Here is an 18,085-nt window from a genome sequence, read left to right as displayed (position 1 = left end):
GTTGTTTCTTAGCAGATATCAATAACCTGCACACACACATACAAAGAAAAACACAATTGTAAAAAGTCCACTTCCTGGGAAGCTCTTGGTGTCCCGAGTAGCAGATATCTCCAGCAGCAAGCCAATCCAATAGCCAATGATCCCCATCATCACCTTCTTACCAGAGAGTGCTGTCAGCGTCCATGATGTGCAAGAAATGCAAATAAAGTGCAGAGAGAGTGGACGAGTGCTGCAGCCTCCTCAGACCTCTCTGGAGGTCGGCCAGGGTGGCAAGGCCACACAGGAGGGCGGCCTGAAGGAGACCGGGCTCCTCTGGAGGGCGCCCAGGATGGCAGGCCCAGCGGAGGCCATGGATGAACCCTTCTGGGGGGCGGCCAGGGTGGCGGGCCTGACCGGGTACGTGGGCGAGGTGACGCCGGATCAGGAGGCGTGGCGTCCCGCTGGGCTTGGGCTTCCGCTGGGCCTGCCATCTGCCATCTGTTGGACATGCTAGTGCGTTGTGCTGCTGCATTGCATCTCCAATAAAATAAATTTTTACCTGCAATTGGGTCCTGTTCTCTGCATCCTGGGGTCGAACCGTAAAGCAATCAAGCCCGACCGTGACAAAGAGACCAGAGTTCAATCCCACCCTCGGCCATCTCTGTGTGGAGTTTGCATGTTCTCCCTGTCCATGCATGGCTTTTCACCGTGTATTCCGCTTTCCTCCCCCATTCCAAAAACATGCTAGCTTCATTGGCCACTCCAAATTGTCCATAGGTATGAATGTGGGTGTGAATGCCTGTCTATATGTACCCTAGGATTGGCTGGCGACCAGTCCAGTGTGTACTCCGCCACTCGCCCAAAGACAGCTGGGATAGGCTCCAGCACCCCCGCGACCCTCGTGAGGAAAAGCGGTAGAAAATGAATGAATGACTTAGCAGCTGCTAGAGTTGCCTTTTCACCAAAAACATTGCTTTATTGGAATGGAATTGATGTTTTTAGCATCAAAAAGCAATAACTACACATCAAATGTATATTTCATCTAAGAAAAATCAAATGAGAGCAAAAGCAGATGTTTTTCATATCGGACAGTGGAAATGGCCATTTAAAGGCAATACTGCAGACTGGCCTGTAGGTGGTGCTGTACCTTGGATGGGAAGATCAGATGGCGTAATCATGGCTCAACAACACAAGAGTGTCTGCCACGCCTGGTTCTACCGTGTCTTTCAGGTGTGCTGACTCGGCAATGGGATCCTGGTGTGCTTTTATTTTGAAGACAGGACGTAACCGGATACACCCCACCAAATTGGCTCCCATGTTGCATTGAGTTGTGAACAAGCAAAATTGTATTTACTCTTCAGTTGGTGAAAAAAGGTACGTTAATCACCACAAGAACCACCCCATTGCTATAATCACAACAGCTCAGGTAGGCGTTAAACACTAGCACTTAGCACAAGTTAGCAGTTTGCTAGCAGGCCGCACAGCTTCGAGTTCGCCTGCTTGAACAGTCAGTGAAGAAGCGTCATCTGAGGGCTAAGCTAACACGCTGTGGCTAAATCCATTGGATTCGATGCTACTGCTGATCGGGACTGTTGTTCAGCGACAGTCACTTGGAAGACATACTTAACTTTTCAAAATGCATTTTACCCAGACAAAAGGCGCTAACGAGAGAGGAGAGAGGAGACATTTTAATGCGCAGAACTAAAATCTGAATTATGTCTGTATTTATGCTGTGAAATCCTCATTGGGGCGTGAGGTTGTTGTAACCCAGTGTAATGTTTTATCCGTGGTGGGGGGGTCACACCAACTGTGAATACTGTGTACACGGAGGGAGGGAGATCGGACAAGTCCGGACATATTTCTTGGTTGTCTGTGACGTCACAGGGACACGCCAAAGCTCTTCATACCTGTTCTTGGCATGGGAGCTGGGTCTTGGGAACCTCTGGGGCTGCGCGGCTTGGGCACAGGGGGAATCCGGGACGCCACGCAGCTTGCCACGAGAGCCAGGGTTTGTGGAACCTTGGAGCTGCGTGGCTTGGGCACTGTAGGAGTCTGGGGCATCACGCAGCTTGGCATGGGAGCCGGGTTTTGGGAACCTTTGGGGCTGCGTGGTTTGGGTACAGGAGGGGAACGTGTGCCGTGCTCCTCCTCCTCCTCGGAGGCAACGGGGATCCGGAAGAGGGCGGCAGGAGATCGGCGTGCTAATGGGGAGTGGGAGCCTTCTTGCGCTCGTTCGTAGGCCGGCACTCAGAAGCAGCGTGAGCCGGGCGGTGCACCAGGGCTTCGCATGGAGGTGAAGGAGACGGTTTCACTACATGACGCCTCGGTGAAGCCGGCCGAGACGTGCGTCGGCGTCGCTGGGTCCAGGGTACACCCACGCCATTGGGATCAGTGTGCCATCTGGGCCACATACCATGTCCTCCAGCTCCTCTGGAGTGAATTGCGCACACTCCTCCTCCATCGCCTTCCAGAAGTCCATTTCCGCAAGGTCGTCGCCTGGTTGGGTCATTCTGTCACGGTCGGGCTTGATTGCTTTATGGTTCGACCCCAGGATGCGGAGAACAGGACCCAATTGCAGATAAAAATGTATTTATTGGAGATGCAATGCAGCAGCACAACGCACTAGCATGTCTAACAGAAAAAGCGACAATGACCCAACAACGAAAAGAGCGCTCACCTGAACTAAATAGACATCACAGAAAATGGGAATCAGGTGCGGGCGATAATGGAAAGCAACGGAAAACAGAACAGAGCAACACAGGAAGTCAATACAAAATAAGGGCATGAACCAGGAACAGAGGAAAAGAGGAAAACTAAAAGCTGTCACGAGGGGTGAAGCCCAATCGTGACAGTACCCCCCCTCAAGGACGGATCCTAGACGTCCAAAAGGTCCAAAGGCAAAGAGGGATGGGAGGCGGGGGGGACCGGAGGTGGTTTGCTGGCCGGACCTGTCTGGAGGTTGACCAGGGTGGCAAGGCCACGCAGGAGGGTGGCCTGAAGGGTGAGCGGCCCGAAGGAGACCGGGCTCCTCTGGAGGGCGCCCAGGATGGCAGGCCCAGCGGAAGGCATGGATGGACCCTTCTGGGGGGCGGCCAGGGTGGCGGGCCCCCCAACAGGGGGCATCATCCCCACACTCCACGGACAGGGTGTGAGGTGTGTCCTCCGACGCACAGCTGGTTGTACTAGCCTCCCCTTCCGAAGGAAGATTCTAGACGCCGTATGCCGCTGTATGTGGAACCTGGAAGAGGGTTCTGAGTTCCGGTTGCTCTGCCTCCGGATCTCCAGAGGGCCTCAGACGGGGTTTGGGCTCTGGAGGGGTCTGGAGCATCAAGCCGCTGGGCACGGGGGCCAGGTTTTGGGAACCTTTGGGGTGTGGTTTGGGCACAGGAGGGGAACGGAAAACAGAACAGAGCAACACAGGAAGTAAATACAAAATAAGGGCATGAACCAGGAACAGAGGAAAAGAGGCAAACTAAGAGCTGTCACAAGGGGGTGAAGCCTAATCGTGACACTCTTAGCTGAAAACACTAAAATGATGTTTTTGGAAAATTGAAGCAATTCTAGTTTGCAGTGTCAATAGTGTTTTTGTACACTATGTATAGTATATAACCATGACAACAATAACAGCGAGAGGAGTTATCATCTCTTATGAATTATTTATGTTATCATCATTATATCTGTCCACACCTGCCTGATACTTTTGGTTGTATCAGGCATTCAAGTGAAGAAACAAGGGCGGTCTAATGGTGTTTTCCATGACTGTACGTGCGTCTGTGTCATACTTGAATTCCAAGTATTCTCGCGGCATTGTCTCCACTTCCTGGTGGACCATTCCCAAGGACATCAGCTCCAATCAGAGTGAACAGGTTCTTCAGCAGACGGGCATCGTCTTCTCGGTCCAGGACAGCCAGGGGTCGCTGCTGCCGGAGGGGAGCATGTGGATCCTGAAAACATATAGAAAAATGAAATGGCGTAGCTAGAATGGGAGAGGAAGCGTTGTCATCGTAACAGGCCTCACCAGCTCAGTGACCAGAGGGACGGTGAAGGCAGTGCCCCTCTCCCTCCTCAGCTTTTTCTCCCTAACACACACACCAGTCTAGGAACCCATTAAAAGTATGGCAACTATGGCAGCATCGACACACTTCATTGAATCCTAGGAGCTGTGACAGCCGTTTGCGATTGAAAAGGTCAAATAGTTAGCATGTTAGTACCAGTCCGTGGTAGGCTTTGTATGGCTTGGCTCCCTTGAATATGATGAACAAATGCTGCCTGTCCCACAGAGGTTGGTCATTGACTGTCAAAATTGTAAAACATGAAGAATTGTAGGGAAAGAGTTGTCATTGGGCAGACTTGAATGGACATGTTGGTGCAGGAAATACTAGAGATGATGAAGAGGTGACGGGCAGGTTTGCTATTCAGGAGAGGAACGCAGAAGGACAGATGGTGGTTGACTTTGCCTGTAGTGAATACGTTCTTCCAGAAGAGAGAGGAACATAGGCTGACCTATAAGAGTGGAGGTAGGAGTACACAGGTAGACTACATCTTGAGTAGACGCTGTCATCTGAAGGAGATCAGTGACTGCAAAGTAGTGCTAGGTGAAAGTGTAGCCAGACAGCATAGGATGGGGGTGTGTAGAAGGACCCTCATGGTGAGGATTGTGTCTTTGTAGATGTGGAGAAAGCCTAGGACAGGGTGCCTAGAGAGGAACTGTGGTATTGGAGGAGGAAGTCTGGAGTGACAGAGAAGTATGTTCAAGTGGTGCAGGACATGTATGAGGACTGGAAGACGGGGGAAGATGTGCTGGAGGTGGGACTGCATCAGGGATCAGCTCTGAGCCCCTTCCTGTTTGCTATGGTGATGGACAGGCTGACAGATGAGCTTAGACAAGAATCTCCATGGACTATGATGTTTGCAGATGACATTGGGATTTGTAGTGAGAGTAGGGAACAGGTGGTGGAGATGCCAGAAGAGTGGAGGTTTGCCCTGGAAAGGAGAGGAATGAAGATCAGCAAGACAAAGTATATGTGTGTGAATGAGAGGGACGAGAGTGGAGGAGTGAGCTTACAGGGAGAAGAGATACAGAAGGTGGAGAATTTGAAGTACCTGGGGTGACCAGTCCAGAAGAATGGAGATAGTGAAAAGGAGGTGAAGAAGCAAGTGCAGGCAGGATGGAACGGGTGGAGAAAAGTGTCAGGCGTGATGTGACAGAAGAGTTTAAGCTAAAAGGAAAGGAAAGGTATACAAAACTGTGGAGAGACCAGCCATGTTGTTTGGTCTGGAGACAGGAAGCAGAACTGGAGGTAGCAGAGATGAGGATGCTGAAGTTCTCATTGGGAGTGACCAGGATGGATAGGATCAGGTGGAGTACATCAGAGGGACGTTACATGTTAGAGGCCATGGAGATAAAGTCCTTTAGGCCAGACTGAGATGGTTGGGACATGTCCAGAGGAGAGATAGTGACTATATTGGTAGAAGGATGCTGCCAGGTAGGAGGCGGAGAGGAAGACCAAAGAGGAGGCTTATGGATGCATGAGGGAAGTTGATTGGTTTGCTGTGGGACCCCTGAAGGGAAAAGCCCAAAAGAGAAAGAAGAAGAATTCATTTGAGATAATGCGGTTTATGCATTTTGAAGTGAGCCCTCAAAGAACTTTTGGATGGCTCAAAACGCTGGCTTCCAGAGGATGTTGTAAAAATGTACTTTTGTGATGTCACAAAGGGCGGGCTTCCTTATATGGGCCTGGCTATAGGCGATATGCTGATACACTCCTCTCTGCCATCCCCCAAGCTGTGCTTGTGTGTTTACGGGGTTAGCAATGTCACCAAGGAAGTGTTTCTTTGGGTGTAAGGGAAAGCTACATTTGTTTACAATTCCTTAAGACGCCACCATCTGGCACCAGTGCTTGGCGTTCCTGGTTGCCTAATCTGTCAAGGGCATTTCCCACTGGAGTGTTTAGTGAACATGGGCCACTATGCAGCTGGACTAGTCCACAAACTCGCCTTTCCAACGTTAGGGTGTGCAAGAGTCAGAAGGGCAAGCAGTCGGTAGTAATAGTAATAGTAATAGTAATAGTAACTGTCACGGTTTGGTTTTATGGCCGTAGCGTTGCGACCCCAGGATGCAGAGATGAGGACCCAAATGCAGGTAAAACGTGTTTTAGTGATGATGCAATGTAGCAGAACAACTAACATGCATGAACAGAAAAACGACAATGATCCGACAACGAAAAGAGCACACAACTGAACTAAATAGACGGGGTGAAAAGTAGAAGCATGAGCAGGAAAAGAGAAACAAGGCAAGACAGGAAGTGGACACCAAAATAGGATCATCAAAGGAAAACTAAATGAAGTGTCATGGGGCTAACTCCTTAACTTAAAGGGAAAGATCAACGGATTTTAACCAGCTTTCAGCCTTTTCGAGTTATTTTTTAATGTCTATTCGTGCGAACGATGCCAGAAAATAATTAACCTTAACTAAGTAATCATTTTAATTACCTTCCGGAAGTGACGCACCGGGTTCATCTCGCCCAATACAACAACAACATAACACACTGACTGCCATTGACACGCTACACACGACCGACCAACTTCACTTGCCATATGAGACTATGGCGTCTTCTGGGAATAGTTCGTCTTCTGAAGATGAATTTTTTCATCGAGGAACCATTCGGCCTTACCAATTTGAGCCAAACTTGACAGCAGAAGAAGTAGAAGCCAGGAGAAGAGCGGCTGAAGAGGCGGACAGAACAACCACAATGGCGGCCATACCAGCCGGCCGGGTTACCGGCGACTACTGGTGCACATGCCAGAAATGCCAAGCCATGCCGACAGAAGACGAATGTGTGTGCTGTCATGAAATCCAACAAGCACAAACAATAGTGGACCAATTCGACCCTGAGCCAACCGATGTGGAAGAAGACGACGAGCATCCAGGCTATGTACAGAAGTGTGTGACTGAGCACCCAGATTTCGTGGCTCACCTAAATGAAGCTGTGCTAGACACCTACTTCAGGAGCCACCAGTACAACTGGAGAAGATTTCCAAAGCCAAGAGGACCTAGAGGAACTCTAACAAATGCGTATGTATTTACAGAACTCTACCTCTTCGTGTAACTTGTTCAGGACACTCTGGATCAAACCAAGCATAGGTATGAGAAGTTTTAAGATCACTCACTCGTTACAAGTGACTTTTAAATGGAACAAGCAGGCAAGCAGGCATATTAGAAGTAAACTTGCATGCGATCGATCAACTGTGTAGCCCGCTGCAGGTAAGATCAGTGTGTTATGTTGTTGTTGTATTGGGCGAGATGAACCCAGTGCGTCACTTCCGGAAGGTAATTAAAATGATTACTTAGTTAAGGTTAATTATTTTCTGGCGTCGTTGGCACGAATATACCTTAAAAAACAACTCGAAAAGACTGAAAGCTGGTTAAAATCCGTTGGTCTTTCCCTTTAAACGGCGCTTTGGAAACGACATTTAAGTCAGTATTCTTTTTGTCCACGAGAGGCCGCCAGAGTAGCAGGGCTAGAAAAAAGCTTCTATGCTGTGACCAATATAGCAGACTCAGCGGTTCTCGCCATAAAACTTCACAGCCAATCACTATACTAGTTCCCCACATGAAGAGTATACAAGTTGATGTCTCGGCTTTGGAATCAACTTTTTGGACTCTACCTGGAACCTGACTCCGGTGCCTCATTTGGACTTAGAATAGAAACATTTCATTAATGGAAGAAACTTTAACCCGGACTTTAATTATATTATGAAGGAAAATTACTTCTAGTTTTCACAAAAACAACTTGCGATGGACTGAAAAAAGATGGTGTGGGCTCATCCACGGGTGGGCCTAGATGCCTAGACGTCCCATGTATAACAGTGACGCGCCGTCACTGACAATTGCAGAAACTAACGACAATCTGAAGAAAAACAACCTGAGAGTCAGGCGGGCTACTGGATGAGCAGGAGACGGCCGGAGAACAGAACTTGAGGGCTACGTCCAGATGGAAGCCCCTGCTGATGAATAATCCCACGCTTTCCTGCAGGTGGTTAAGTACAGGTGTAGGTGGATTGCAGCTGTGCTCCAGTAGCTCCGCCCACCTCAGGGGAATTGGACTCTGGAGCAGACAAACAGAGAGAGCAGTACGGGGCCCAACCAACAGGGTGGCGGTAACAGAAAATGCATAAACACAAGGGAAGGGTATATGTCACAGCAGGGGGGGGGGCAATCCGTCTAGCTACACAGTTTACAAGGACGGGTGTGGAATGGATTTTCCAAGGAAGTTCATCAAGCCCAAAAACCTCAACACACCTTTTTAATCTTCTGGTCTTGGCATCTGGAGTATTGCTTTCACTTTTTCCTGGTCTGGTTCCACCAGCAGCGGTGAGCTTGTCTCCAAGGAATGGTACTTCAGTCCCACCAAAATGCCATTTAGCTTCATTTAGCTCCATCAGAAAACACAAAGGCATGAAATACCTCCACAGCCTGAGGTCCAGGTGCTATTGTATAGAATATATAATATTAAATATAGAATATAGAATCCAGTCCTGTGGCCTGCAAATACAGCACCAAGCGCTGCTTGAAAGAGCGCCACAAAGTGGACATTCCCGCTCCAATTAACAGCGTCAGGCGGCTTCACACTCTCCATGACGTTGATCTAACTGGATGATTTGAAGTGGATTCCTCTTGGTACCATGTCGTGTTTCCGTGAAACATTAAGAACAACAACAGCATTGATCTCGAACTTCCTTTACTTAGCGTGTAACTAGCTTGTAACTAGCTTGCAACTAGCCAACAAAATACATACGAGTACTTCCTGTCTTCAGCCGATGTGGTTGACACCGGTACGCTGTATCCAAGCACCATCTAGTGGTTCAAACGTGAATCACATGTATTGTGACAATTTCTATTTTTGATTTGGTTCAGTCTGTCGTCAGTGGTGAGCCGGCCATTTTCAGGTATCCCTGCGCTAATCTGACTACGTAAAACTAGTCCACTTACCCACTCGTCGATTTCATGGGCCATTTTAACCACAAAAGTCTGGAATTCAGTGTACCTGTCACAACTAAGCTCGTTGTCGTTTATCTCATGTTTAACCGAGTAAAAGTCTACGATGTCATTTGCAAGCCTCGCCGCGTAAGGATATGCAATGTCTGACTCCGGTTTGGACTTGGACTTTGCTAGGTGCTCGAGTGGAAAGAGTCGTCCAAACTACAGTCGGTGTTTATTTGCTTTTACAGGAGATGTTTGATGGTATTTTTCTAAATGTTTAATTCAACTAGTCTTTTAAAAAGTAATTTCTGCCGCAAACGCGTTGTTTTTCTGCTCTCTTTGGTTGATATTCCTTCTACTTTTGTCTCTCAGCAGCCAAAAAAGACATGCCAATGTTTGATAACGGGTACCGACTGGAGTCTGTGCTCGGAAGGGGGGGCTTTGGTACCGTCTACTCGGGGGTCCGCATGGCCGACAGCCTGCCCGTAAGAGATGGTTAATAATGATGATAATAATAATAATAATTATTATTATTATTAATAATAATATTGTTTTGGTCTTAACACGTGGTCGTGCCTCGTCGAGCTGCAAGCACATGGCAACAACACTTCCGGTTTTGACTTTATTTAGCCTTCTCTCTCAGTTTATACCATAAGAATGTCCAGGCACATTAACATACTACTTGTGACAATTTTAGCTAATTAGCGCTGCTTATTGTGATGCAAATGTTTCTACACGACTAATTCGTTAACGTTGAAGTTCGATATTCGGCTTTTATTCTGAAGGCCATGTACTTTTCGGTTGTGCTTTATTGAAAGATAGTTTGTCTTGTTTTCCCAGAGAAGGCGCACGTCTTTTCCTTGCGTCTCCGAAAGGAAGGAACGTTTATGTTTAGCATGAATTGGACTTGATATGATTGAGGAATTGACTCATCTTTGCACATTTAGATAGATATAGATGTACATGTAGATATAGATATATATAGATATAGATAGACAGATAGATACAGAGATAGATGGATAATATGGATGGATGGATAGGAAGAGGCAGAGAGGGGCACACGAGGAGGCAAAAGGAAACAAGCAGAGCTTGAGGTCGGATGGACAGGAACGTGGACTTACTAGAAGTAGTTTAGGTATGGATGGATACTGGAACGTGCATATTGTAAGTAATGGCACTTTTTCACTTGTTGGCAAGGGTCAGTGGTTGTTTTTTTTTTAGAAAATAGACACTCTTTCCTGAGTTTTTACCAAATTATTAATAAGAGTACACAGTATTTAAGCTGTTTTTACAGCTCGGGAAAAAATATGATAATTTGCTATATTTTTCAAAATGAAGTGTGTTTTTTTTTAACTTTTTGTCCACTTTAGCTTCCAATACAGGGACAAAGATGCGCTTTTGCTGTGACAGAAAGTCAGGAGTTGAAGTCCAAACGCAATTCTTGTAGCCCTCATCCAAGAGTTGTGGATGGACATCAGGCCCTTGACTCTCAAATACACTGCACACTATTTCCACTCAGGAGGAACTACTCATATTATTTATTATTTTTAATAATAATATATTGATTATTTTTCTCCAAAGTCAAGAGTTCATTTGAGAAGAAGAAACCAATTAGATAGAGAGAGAGAGAGAGAGAGAGATGGATAAGATCGATAAACAGACAGATAGATAGTTTATACATGTCCAAGAGAAATGTCATGTTGCTGTTCAACCAGGTGGCAGTGAAACATGTGAGCAGCGACCGAGTGACTGAGTGGGGCTCTTTGGTGAGTGGTGTACTTTTCCTTTCAAAGACACATTTAAAGCCAATAAGTTGGGGCCACAAAAAGCCTCCTAGCTTCTTGTAAAGCATAGCGTCTGCCATTGATGTCAGTATATATCAACAGGGCGACGTCGCTGTTCCACTGGAGATCGTCTTGTTGAAGAAGGTGGGGGAGGCGTTTGGTGGCGTGGCTCGTCTCCTGGACTGGTGGGAGCGGGCGGACGGCTGGTTCCTAGTGATGGAGCGCCCTGAGTTGGGCCAGGACCTTTTTGACTACATCACAGAGCGTGGCGCTCTGGATGAAGTGGCAGCGCGTGGCTTTTTCCGCCAGGTGCTGGAGGCGGTGCGCCACTGCTACACGTGCGGCGTAGTCCACCGCGACATCAAGGACGAGAACCTTCTGGTGGACCTACGGACTGGACAGATCAAACTCATCGACTTTGGCTCTGCGGCGCTGCTCAAAGACGGCATGGACACTAACTTTGAGGGTGAGTTCCCATCAGAATCAGGGTGATCAGCAAAGTTCTTATTCAAGTAGAGTTCCCACAGTACCAGGAATTTGTACCAGTGAGCGGTGCTGGAGGCTCTGTGGTGACAACAGCTAATGTGCTCCTCTGTGTCCAGGTACAAGAGTATACAGTCCACCAGAATGGATCCGGCTCGGACAGTGCCATGGCCGCTCGGCCACCGTGTGGTCTCTGGGCGTGCTGCTTTACGACATGGTGTGCGGGGACGTCCCATTCCAACGGGATGAGGAGATCCTGAGAGCACAGCCCTGCTTCATCGTAGTGTCTCTGCAGGTCAGACAAGCTCTCTTTAAAGGGCCAGTTCTTCCACTCTTAGCCACGTTAGCCATATTGGACTGAGCAGTACCACTGTAATATCAGTTCATTTCCTCTTCCGTGGTATGTGGACGTCATTTTAGTCGCAGTTATGCCAGTTTAAGTTGCGGACTTGTCATGTCGCGGTTTCCCCATTTCAGGGCCCCCGGAGCATTGTTTGTGTATGGGTGAAAGGCTGAAAGCATCTTTTTTCACTTCCATTTCCACTGCATCACTGTAGAAATCAACCTGATTTGTACCAACCAGCCTGAGCTTTAAAATGTAGCGGAAACACAAACCACACAGGGCCATCGGAACCTGGTAGTTCCAGGAACTACATTTACCAGGAAACAAAGTTCCCCGGCCTGAAGTGGAAAAGGGGCTGATGATTGTGTCGTCCACTCTTTTGAACGAAGCCTTCTCCTTTGGTTTGACAGAATGCCGGCAGCTGAACCCCCATGAGCGTCCAACCCTGGAGCAGATCTTCCTCCATCCATGGGTGACATTTCACAACGGCAATGAGGAGGCCGGCGTCACAGCTGACCCCTCGTCATCATCTCGGGAAGACATGTGATTTGTCCGTCAAACAGCGGAGGAGCATCAGGTGGATGTTCTCAGGCTCTAGAGATGTGTGGAATGTTCCTAGAGAGCCAAAATGTTCCTAAAATGTTCCCAAAATGTTTCTCATTCACTTTATTTCACTACAGGCTTTTTGTACCGTTTTTTGTCCCTGTCTGTTCCTCACCGAGTCTATGCAACGATCCGCTTTTGTATTGACTTTATATCTGATTAGCTTTTTATGTGTGCATATTTTGTACACTTTTTTCATTTAGAGAGAGAACATTCCTCACCATTCTTTATTTATATTGTTTTCACTTCTCTCAAAGACTTTGTTTTGATCATGTTTTTGGTTTTTGCTCGGCCTGATTCCACTTGTCAAATACAAAGTTCCAGGGACTTTTCCTCTCCATCTTTCTAATGAAACCATTTCCTATGAAATGGTTGTGAAAGTGATGTCTTGTTGTCAGATGTGTAATCCTACAGTGGTGGCCAAAGTTATTCAAACACTTGGCATCCGCTGTGGCGACTCCGTAATCAGGAAAAAGACCAAAGAAACCAACAAACTTGTCTCCAACGGGATTTTTAAGATTAAGATTAAGATATGCCTTTATTTTGGTGGCAACGTTGCAGACTAATTATTAGCCCATACGTCATTCCTTGGCTGTTCCTTCTGAACACCTGATTCTTGGAGGCTTCCTTCCTCCTCCCCATGAAGAAGAGAAGGACAAATTCTGAATCTGCCAAATTGGATGAACCTCTGATTCAAGTCTGATCTGGAGGCGCCCAGGCCCTGATGGATTTCCAGCCAATTTTACAAAGTGTTTGTTGACAAACTGTCTCCACTTCTATTGAACATGAACAACGCAACCTTGCAGAATGGCATCCTCCCCCCAAAATCCGAAGGAAGGGCAAGGATCCTCTTTCTTGCCGTAACTATCACCCTATATCTTTGCTCTCATCTCAAACCATCAAACTGGCTTTATCAGGGATGGACAATCCCTTCATAATGGGAGACGCCTCCTCAACATGTTGTACTCCACTTGGACATCTCCCACTCCAGAAGGGCTGATCTCCATGGATGCGGAGAAGAATGGAATGATTTTTTTTTTACAGGAACAAAATGTGGTTTTGGTGGCAAATTGATGGATTAGGGTTAGGAGCACAGGTGCATATGCGGATGACCTTTTACTTTTTTACTTGGCTGAGTTTTTACCAAATTTTAATAAGACTACACAGTATTTAAGCTGTTTTTACAGCTTGGGAAAAATATGATAATGATTTTCTATATTTTTCAATATAAATTGTGGGATTTATTTTACTTTTTGTCCACTTTAGCTTCCAATACAGGGACAAAGATGCGCTTTTGCCGTGACAGAAAGTCGGGAGTTTCTTGTTCAAACACAATTCTTGTAGCCCTCATCCAAGAGTTGTGGATGGACATCAGGCCCCTGACTCTCAAATATACTGCACGCTATTTCCACTCAGGAGGAACTACTCATATTATTTATTATTTTTGATTATAATATATTGATTATTTTTCTCCAAAATCAAGAGTTCATTTGAGACGAAGAAACCAATTACAGTAAAGTCTTGTTATATCGATATCGGTTACAACGAATTACTACTTATTACGATACTATTTTCATTTCCCGGAAATTTCTAGCCTTTTATGATATAATTAGTACGATACCCGGTTATTATGATAATCCGGTTACTACGATGCCCTTTTCATCTCCCGCCAGCCAATTTGGTCTGCTTATATCGATACAAAAGCAGCTTAAATCAATCTTTGCTTAAGGATTTCAATACCAAAAAAGAACACGGCGAACGGCTGCTTCCAGTCAACTTTATTTTTCACACTTCCACCACCAGAGCGCAGCACACACACCGATTCCCGCACTTCCTGGTTCACAGGTCATGCTCAACCCGCCCCACATAGCTGGCCAAACACATGCCTGCAACAGAAGAACCAACTGACATAGCATACACACCTATTCCAACGAAGACACAAGCGTACAAATACATGTATTTAATTGTGTTGTATTCAGATATCTTTTTATCGCTTGCAATAATCACTGTTTTTCATATGTACATGCTGGCGTTCGTGGTTTCTGTGTGTATAGAATCTATACACACGAGAGAAACCACGAACGCAGTTGGTTCTTCTGTTGCAGGCATGTGTTTGGCCAGTTGACTGGAAGCAGCCGTTCGCCGTGTTCTTTTTTGGTATTGAAATCCTTAAGCAAAGATTGATTTAAGCTGCTCGACATTGTTCTATACCAGGGGTCGGGAACCTTTTTGGCTACGAGAGCCATGAAGGCCAGATATTTTAAAATGTGTATCTGGGAGAGCCATATAAATTTTTTTAAACATTGAATGCAATAAAATGTGTGCATTTTTATGTAAGACCAACAGTTTTAGATAATGGGCTCTAATTACGTAGACCAGGCACTCTACCCCACGCCAATGGGGTGTGGCAGCGCAGTGTCTAATAACAAATCAAATACTTGTTGCCATTAATACAACTTCTGCTGCTGCATAGTTTTGCACCGTACTCCGTAGACGTATTTAATTCTTTTGGCCATCTTCGTCAGAAGGCTTGGTTCTGCAGCTTTAGGGGCCATCCATAATTTTCAACATTTTCACAAGAGTACTCTTTTGAGTAGCCCCCCTCCCCCCCTAAAAAGAGTACAATCCCAAATGAAAAATGTTGATAGGTCCATGACCAACTGACCCAATACAGCCAGGAAATTCGAACATATCCAATCCAATCCAATAGTGTTCTCTGGCTGTATTTTGGGACTCTGGTCAATCAGTCACTGCCCATCAACATTGTATTGAATATGAACAAGATAAAAAATTATATCAAATGCCTCTTTTTTTTATTTTTCTTTCAAGAAAATACAAATGTATTACAAATTTGGTCTTTTTGTATTGTTCTTTCTATCAAATGATACATGTAGAAAGGTCCTGATGCAACAGCTGTTTTCCACGGGATTTTTTAATCAAGGGAATACTTCTTGTATACACACATGATTACTCAAGGAGCAGAAGAGTTGCCCCTGGTTTCCAAAAGCCTGAGGAGATAAAATCTTCATTGAAACGATGGACACAACCCTTGAACTCAACTCTATGCGAAGTACGCAATAAAGACGCCACAACTGTTTTGAAAAGGCTTAACAATCACACCTGTAGTCTAGTTAGTGTATTACAAGAAGTGAAAATCACATTGATTGTTACTGCACTGTCCACAAAGTCAAATTCACCACCACAGAGTCATTCAGAAAATGGCAATCACAGCCAGGTCCATGCCCAAATATAGAAAATAAACACAGAGCTGGCGAATAGATTCAGGATGGTTGGTTTAGTTTTGATCTTCTCCATTTTCGCAACGGCACTTCGGAACAAATCCGCCCCGCTCGATTCCTTCGATTTGGAACCTTTCCAAGCCACCTGGCCAGCCGCGACAGCGTCCTTCCGCTTTCTTTCCGAACGCACAAAGCAGTAAACATTGATTGTTCGTATACATTGCTCGGTGAGCGATGAATGGCAGTAATTCTCTTTTGATGAACGAAAATAGGTAATCGAAATCACCGGGGTCAGCCATTGTCTGATTGTTGTGTTGGAATGCGAGTATCGCGTGGACTGGTACGCTCTCGCGCTAGCATACGACGACAGGGGACCAGTCTATTTGCGCTAAAATTTGACTGCGTCCCGCGGTTCGAACATACAGACATTGACATTTTCTGGTTTTCAAAAAAGCGTACGTTGATGTCTTAACCCCCTATCCCCCTCGTACGGTTTGTACGCTCGTGAAAATGTTGAAAATTATGGATGGCCCCTTAGCTATTTGACTAAAGGAGGAAAGTTTACATTTACATGTTTTTTTGACATCTCAATGACCGAGGTAGACTACAGCATTACCCAGTAATAATCAATTTTTGGTGTTTGACCTGGAAAATATCATCAGGAAAGATAGATATGGTTGGCCGTATTGCAGCAGAATACAGATGGACGAATTAAAATGCATAAGGAAGTTGTTGATTTTGAATATTATTTTTAACAGTCATTTCTGTGATGGTTTACTTTAAAATGTTAGCAAAAATTTTTTTTATTGTGGTAAGAAATGCTTGAGAGCCAGATACAGTCATCAAAAGAGCCCTACCTGGCTCCCGAGCCATAGGTTCCCTACCTCTGTTCTATACTGTAGAACAATGTCGAGTGCATTATTGCCCACTTTTAATGCAGTTCGGCGCAGGATCGGATATATGGATAGTCCGGTTATATCGGTATTTTTTCCGACTCCCGAGAATATCGATATAACGAGACTTTACTGTATATAGATAGATAGACAGACAGACGGATAGATAGTTTATTCATGTCCAAGAGAATTGTCATGTTGCTGTTTAACCTTCATGTCTGATCCAGACAGATCCATCCTGTGATGACCTTACTGGGTGAGTTGGGGAAGATATGGGTTATAAATGAAACTTGCAAAAGAGCCAACTCATGCCGGTTAACGCTGCAGCCACAATACATCCTCTCTCAAAGCTACCATTCCAAATGTCTATGCATAGTTGAACATATCTGGGCATCTGTGCTACCAGGTGGACTATCATGACCAAATGTAGAGTTTTATTACTGGGCTGTAACATTGGCAGCATGTTGTACTGGTTCCACACCAGATGGAGGCGGGGTCTTGCAACTCACTCATTCTAACGCATTCTACTTTAGGTCCCTGGTGTTTTCCTTTGACTACATCACCCCTTGCTTACTCTGATAACATCATTGTTCAAACTTCTCTTCAATTTGGACTTCACACCATTCCTCTCTTGTCCCCTCTTCATTTGAACCCTTTGTCAGCGACATGGCCTTTTCACCCTGGCAAAGTGTTGGGATTCGCTCGCTCGGAGACCTGTATATCGACGGAATGTTTGCGTCCTTTGAGCAGCTGACCCACAAACATCAGTTTTTCAGGTACCTGCAGGTCAGGGACTTTGTCAGCAAGCACATTTTCGCTTTCCCTCGTATTCCAGCTGCATCTCTGACAGACTCTATCCTCCCCCTTAACCCATATTCCATATATATATGATTATTGTTTCCAAACGATATACAGTTATTTTTCCACACCGCCCTGTGCCCTGCCATTTGTGTACTACATGGTCCTCGGCACTCAACATAGAACACAGACATAGAAGCGGGTGTAAGGTGGCACAGAGGTCATAGGTCATAGGAGCAGGCTGGCTGGCATCTTCCCAGGCACGACCCAACATGTGATAGATGTCACCGTGGGATGGCTAACCTTACCCATATGTTTTGGTCCTGCTCTGCCCTATCTCACTTCTGGAGCTCTGTGTTCCTCTCACTCTCAGCCATGACCTCGCTTCAGATTAGCCCGTCACCGTCAAACCTCTCACTGCCATCTTATATGGCTGACCTTGTCGTTTTCCTTAGCTTGCTTGCAAGGAGGGCTGGAAAAACCCTTCTCCCCCTTCCCACTCTATTAGGATAGGGATGCTCTAACCTACATGAAACTGGACAAACATAGGCACTGTCTCCGAGGTTCTGACACAACATTTGACAGAATGTGGCATGCTTTCAGGACCATGTTGTTTCCCTCTGATAAACCAAAGTATGTCTCTTTGCCCCCCCCCCTCTCTCTCTATCTATATATATATGTATATATAAAGTGTATTTATGCATATACACTGAAAAAAAATTTTTTTTGGGCCCTTTAATTATTACCTCAAATATTAATTTACATTTTACAAGGATTTATTATTTCACTTGTTTTACTCTAAAAACTTTAATGTGGGACTTGATGATTGTCTGTAACTTTGTATCCTCACATATGTCAATTTTAAGTAATATTTACATCACTTATGTATTGATTTTCCAACCTTATACCAGAAAGTAAAATGTACTTCGGTAATGGCAGTGAACCTGGCCACCTAGTGGGCATTCTGCGCATGCGTCAGG

At 45.7% G+C, this 18,085-nt stretch overlaps 1 protein-coding gene across 1 annotated transcript; it reads left to right on the top strand.

Moving 5' to 3' along the window:
* The first annotated feature begins 9,184 nt into the window (after positions 1-9,184).
* On the top strand, positions 9,185-12,119 carry LOC144901968 (serine/threonine-protein kinase pim-3-like). Its single transcript, XM_078798012.1, has 6 exons — positions 9,185-9,223; positions 9,338-9,447; positions 10,678-10,728; positions 10,849-11,212; positions 11,349-11,524; positions 11,871-12,119. Exons 1-6 carry the CDS (start codon positions 9,214-9,216, stop codon positions 12,117-12,119), a joined length of 960 nt encoding a protein of 319 aa, XP_078654138.1. The 5' UTR covers positions 9,185-9,213.
* The last annotated feature ends 5,966 nt before the right edge of the window (positions 12,120-18,085 follow it).

The sequence above is a fragment of the Doryrhamphus excisus genome, linkage group LG17 (genome assembly GCF_037039965.1).
Source record: "Doryrhamphus excisus strain RoL-2023G ecotype Guam linkage group LG17, RoL_Dexc_Guam_v1.1, whole genome shotgun sequence".
NCBI lineage: Eukaryota > Metazoa > Chordata > Actinopteri > Syngnathiformes > Syngnathidae > Doryrhamphus > Doryrhamphus excisus.
Note: the sequence above shows the minus strand (reverse complement) of the source record. Positions and strands in the feature narration are given on the sequence as shown.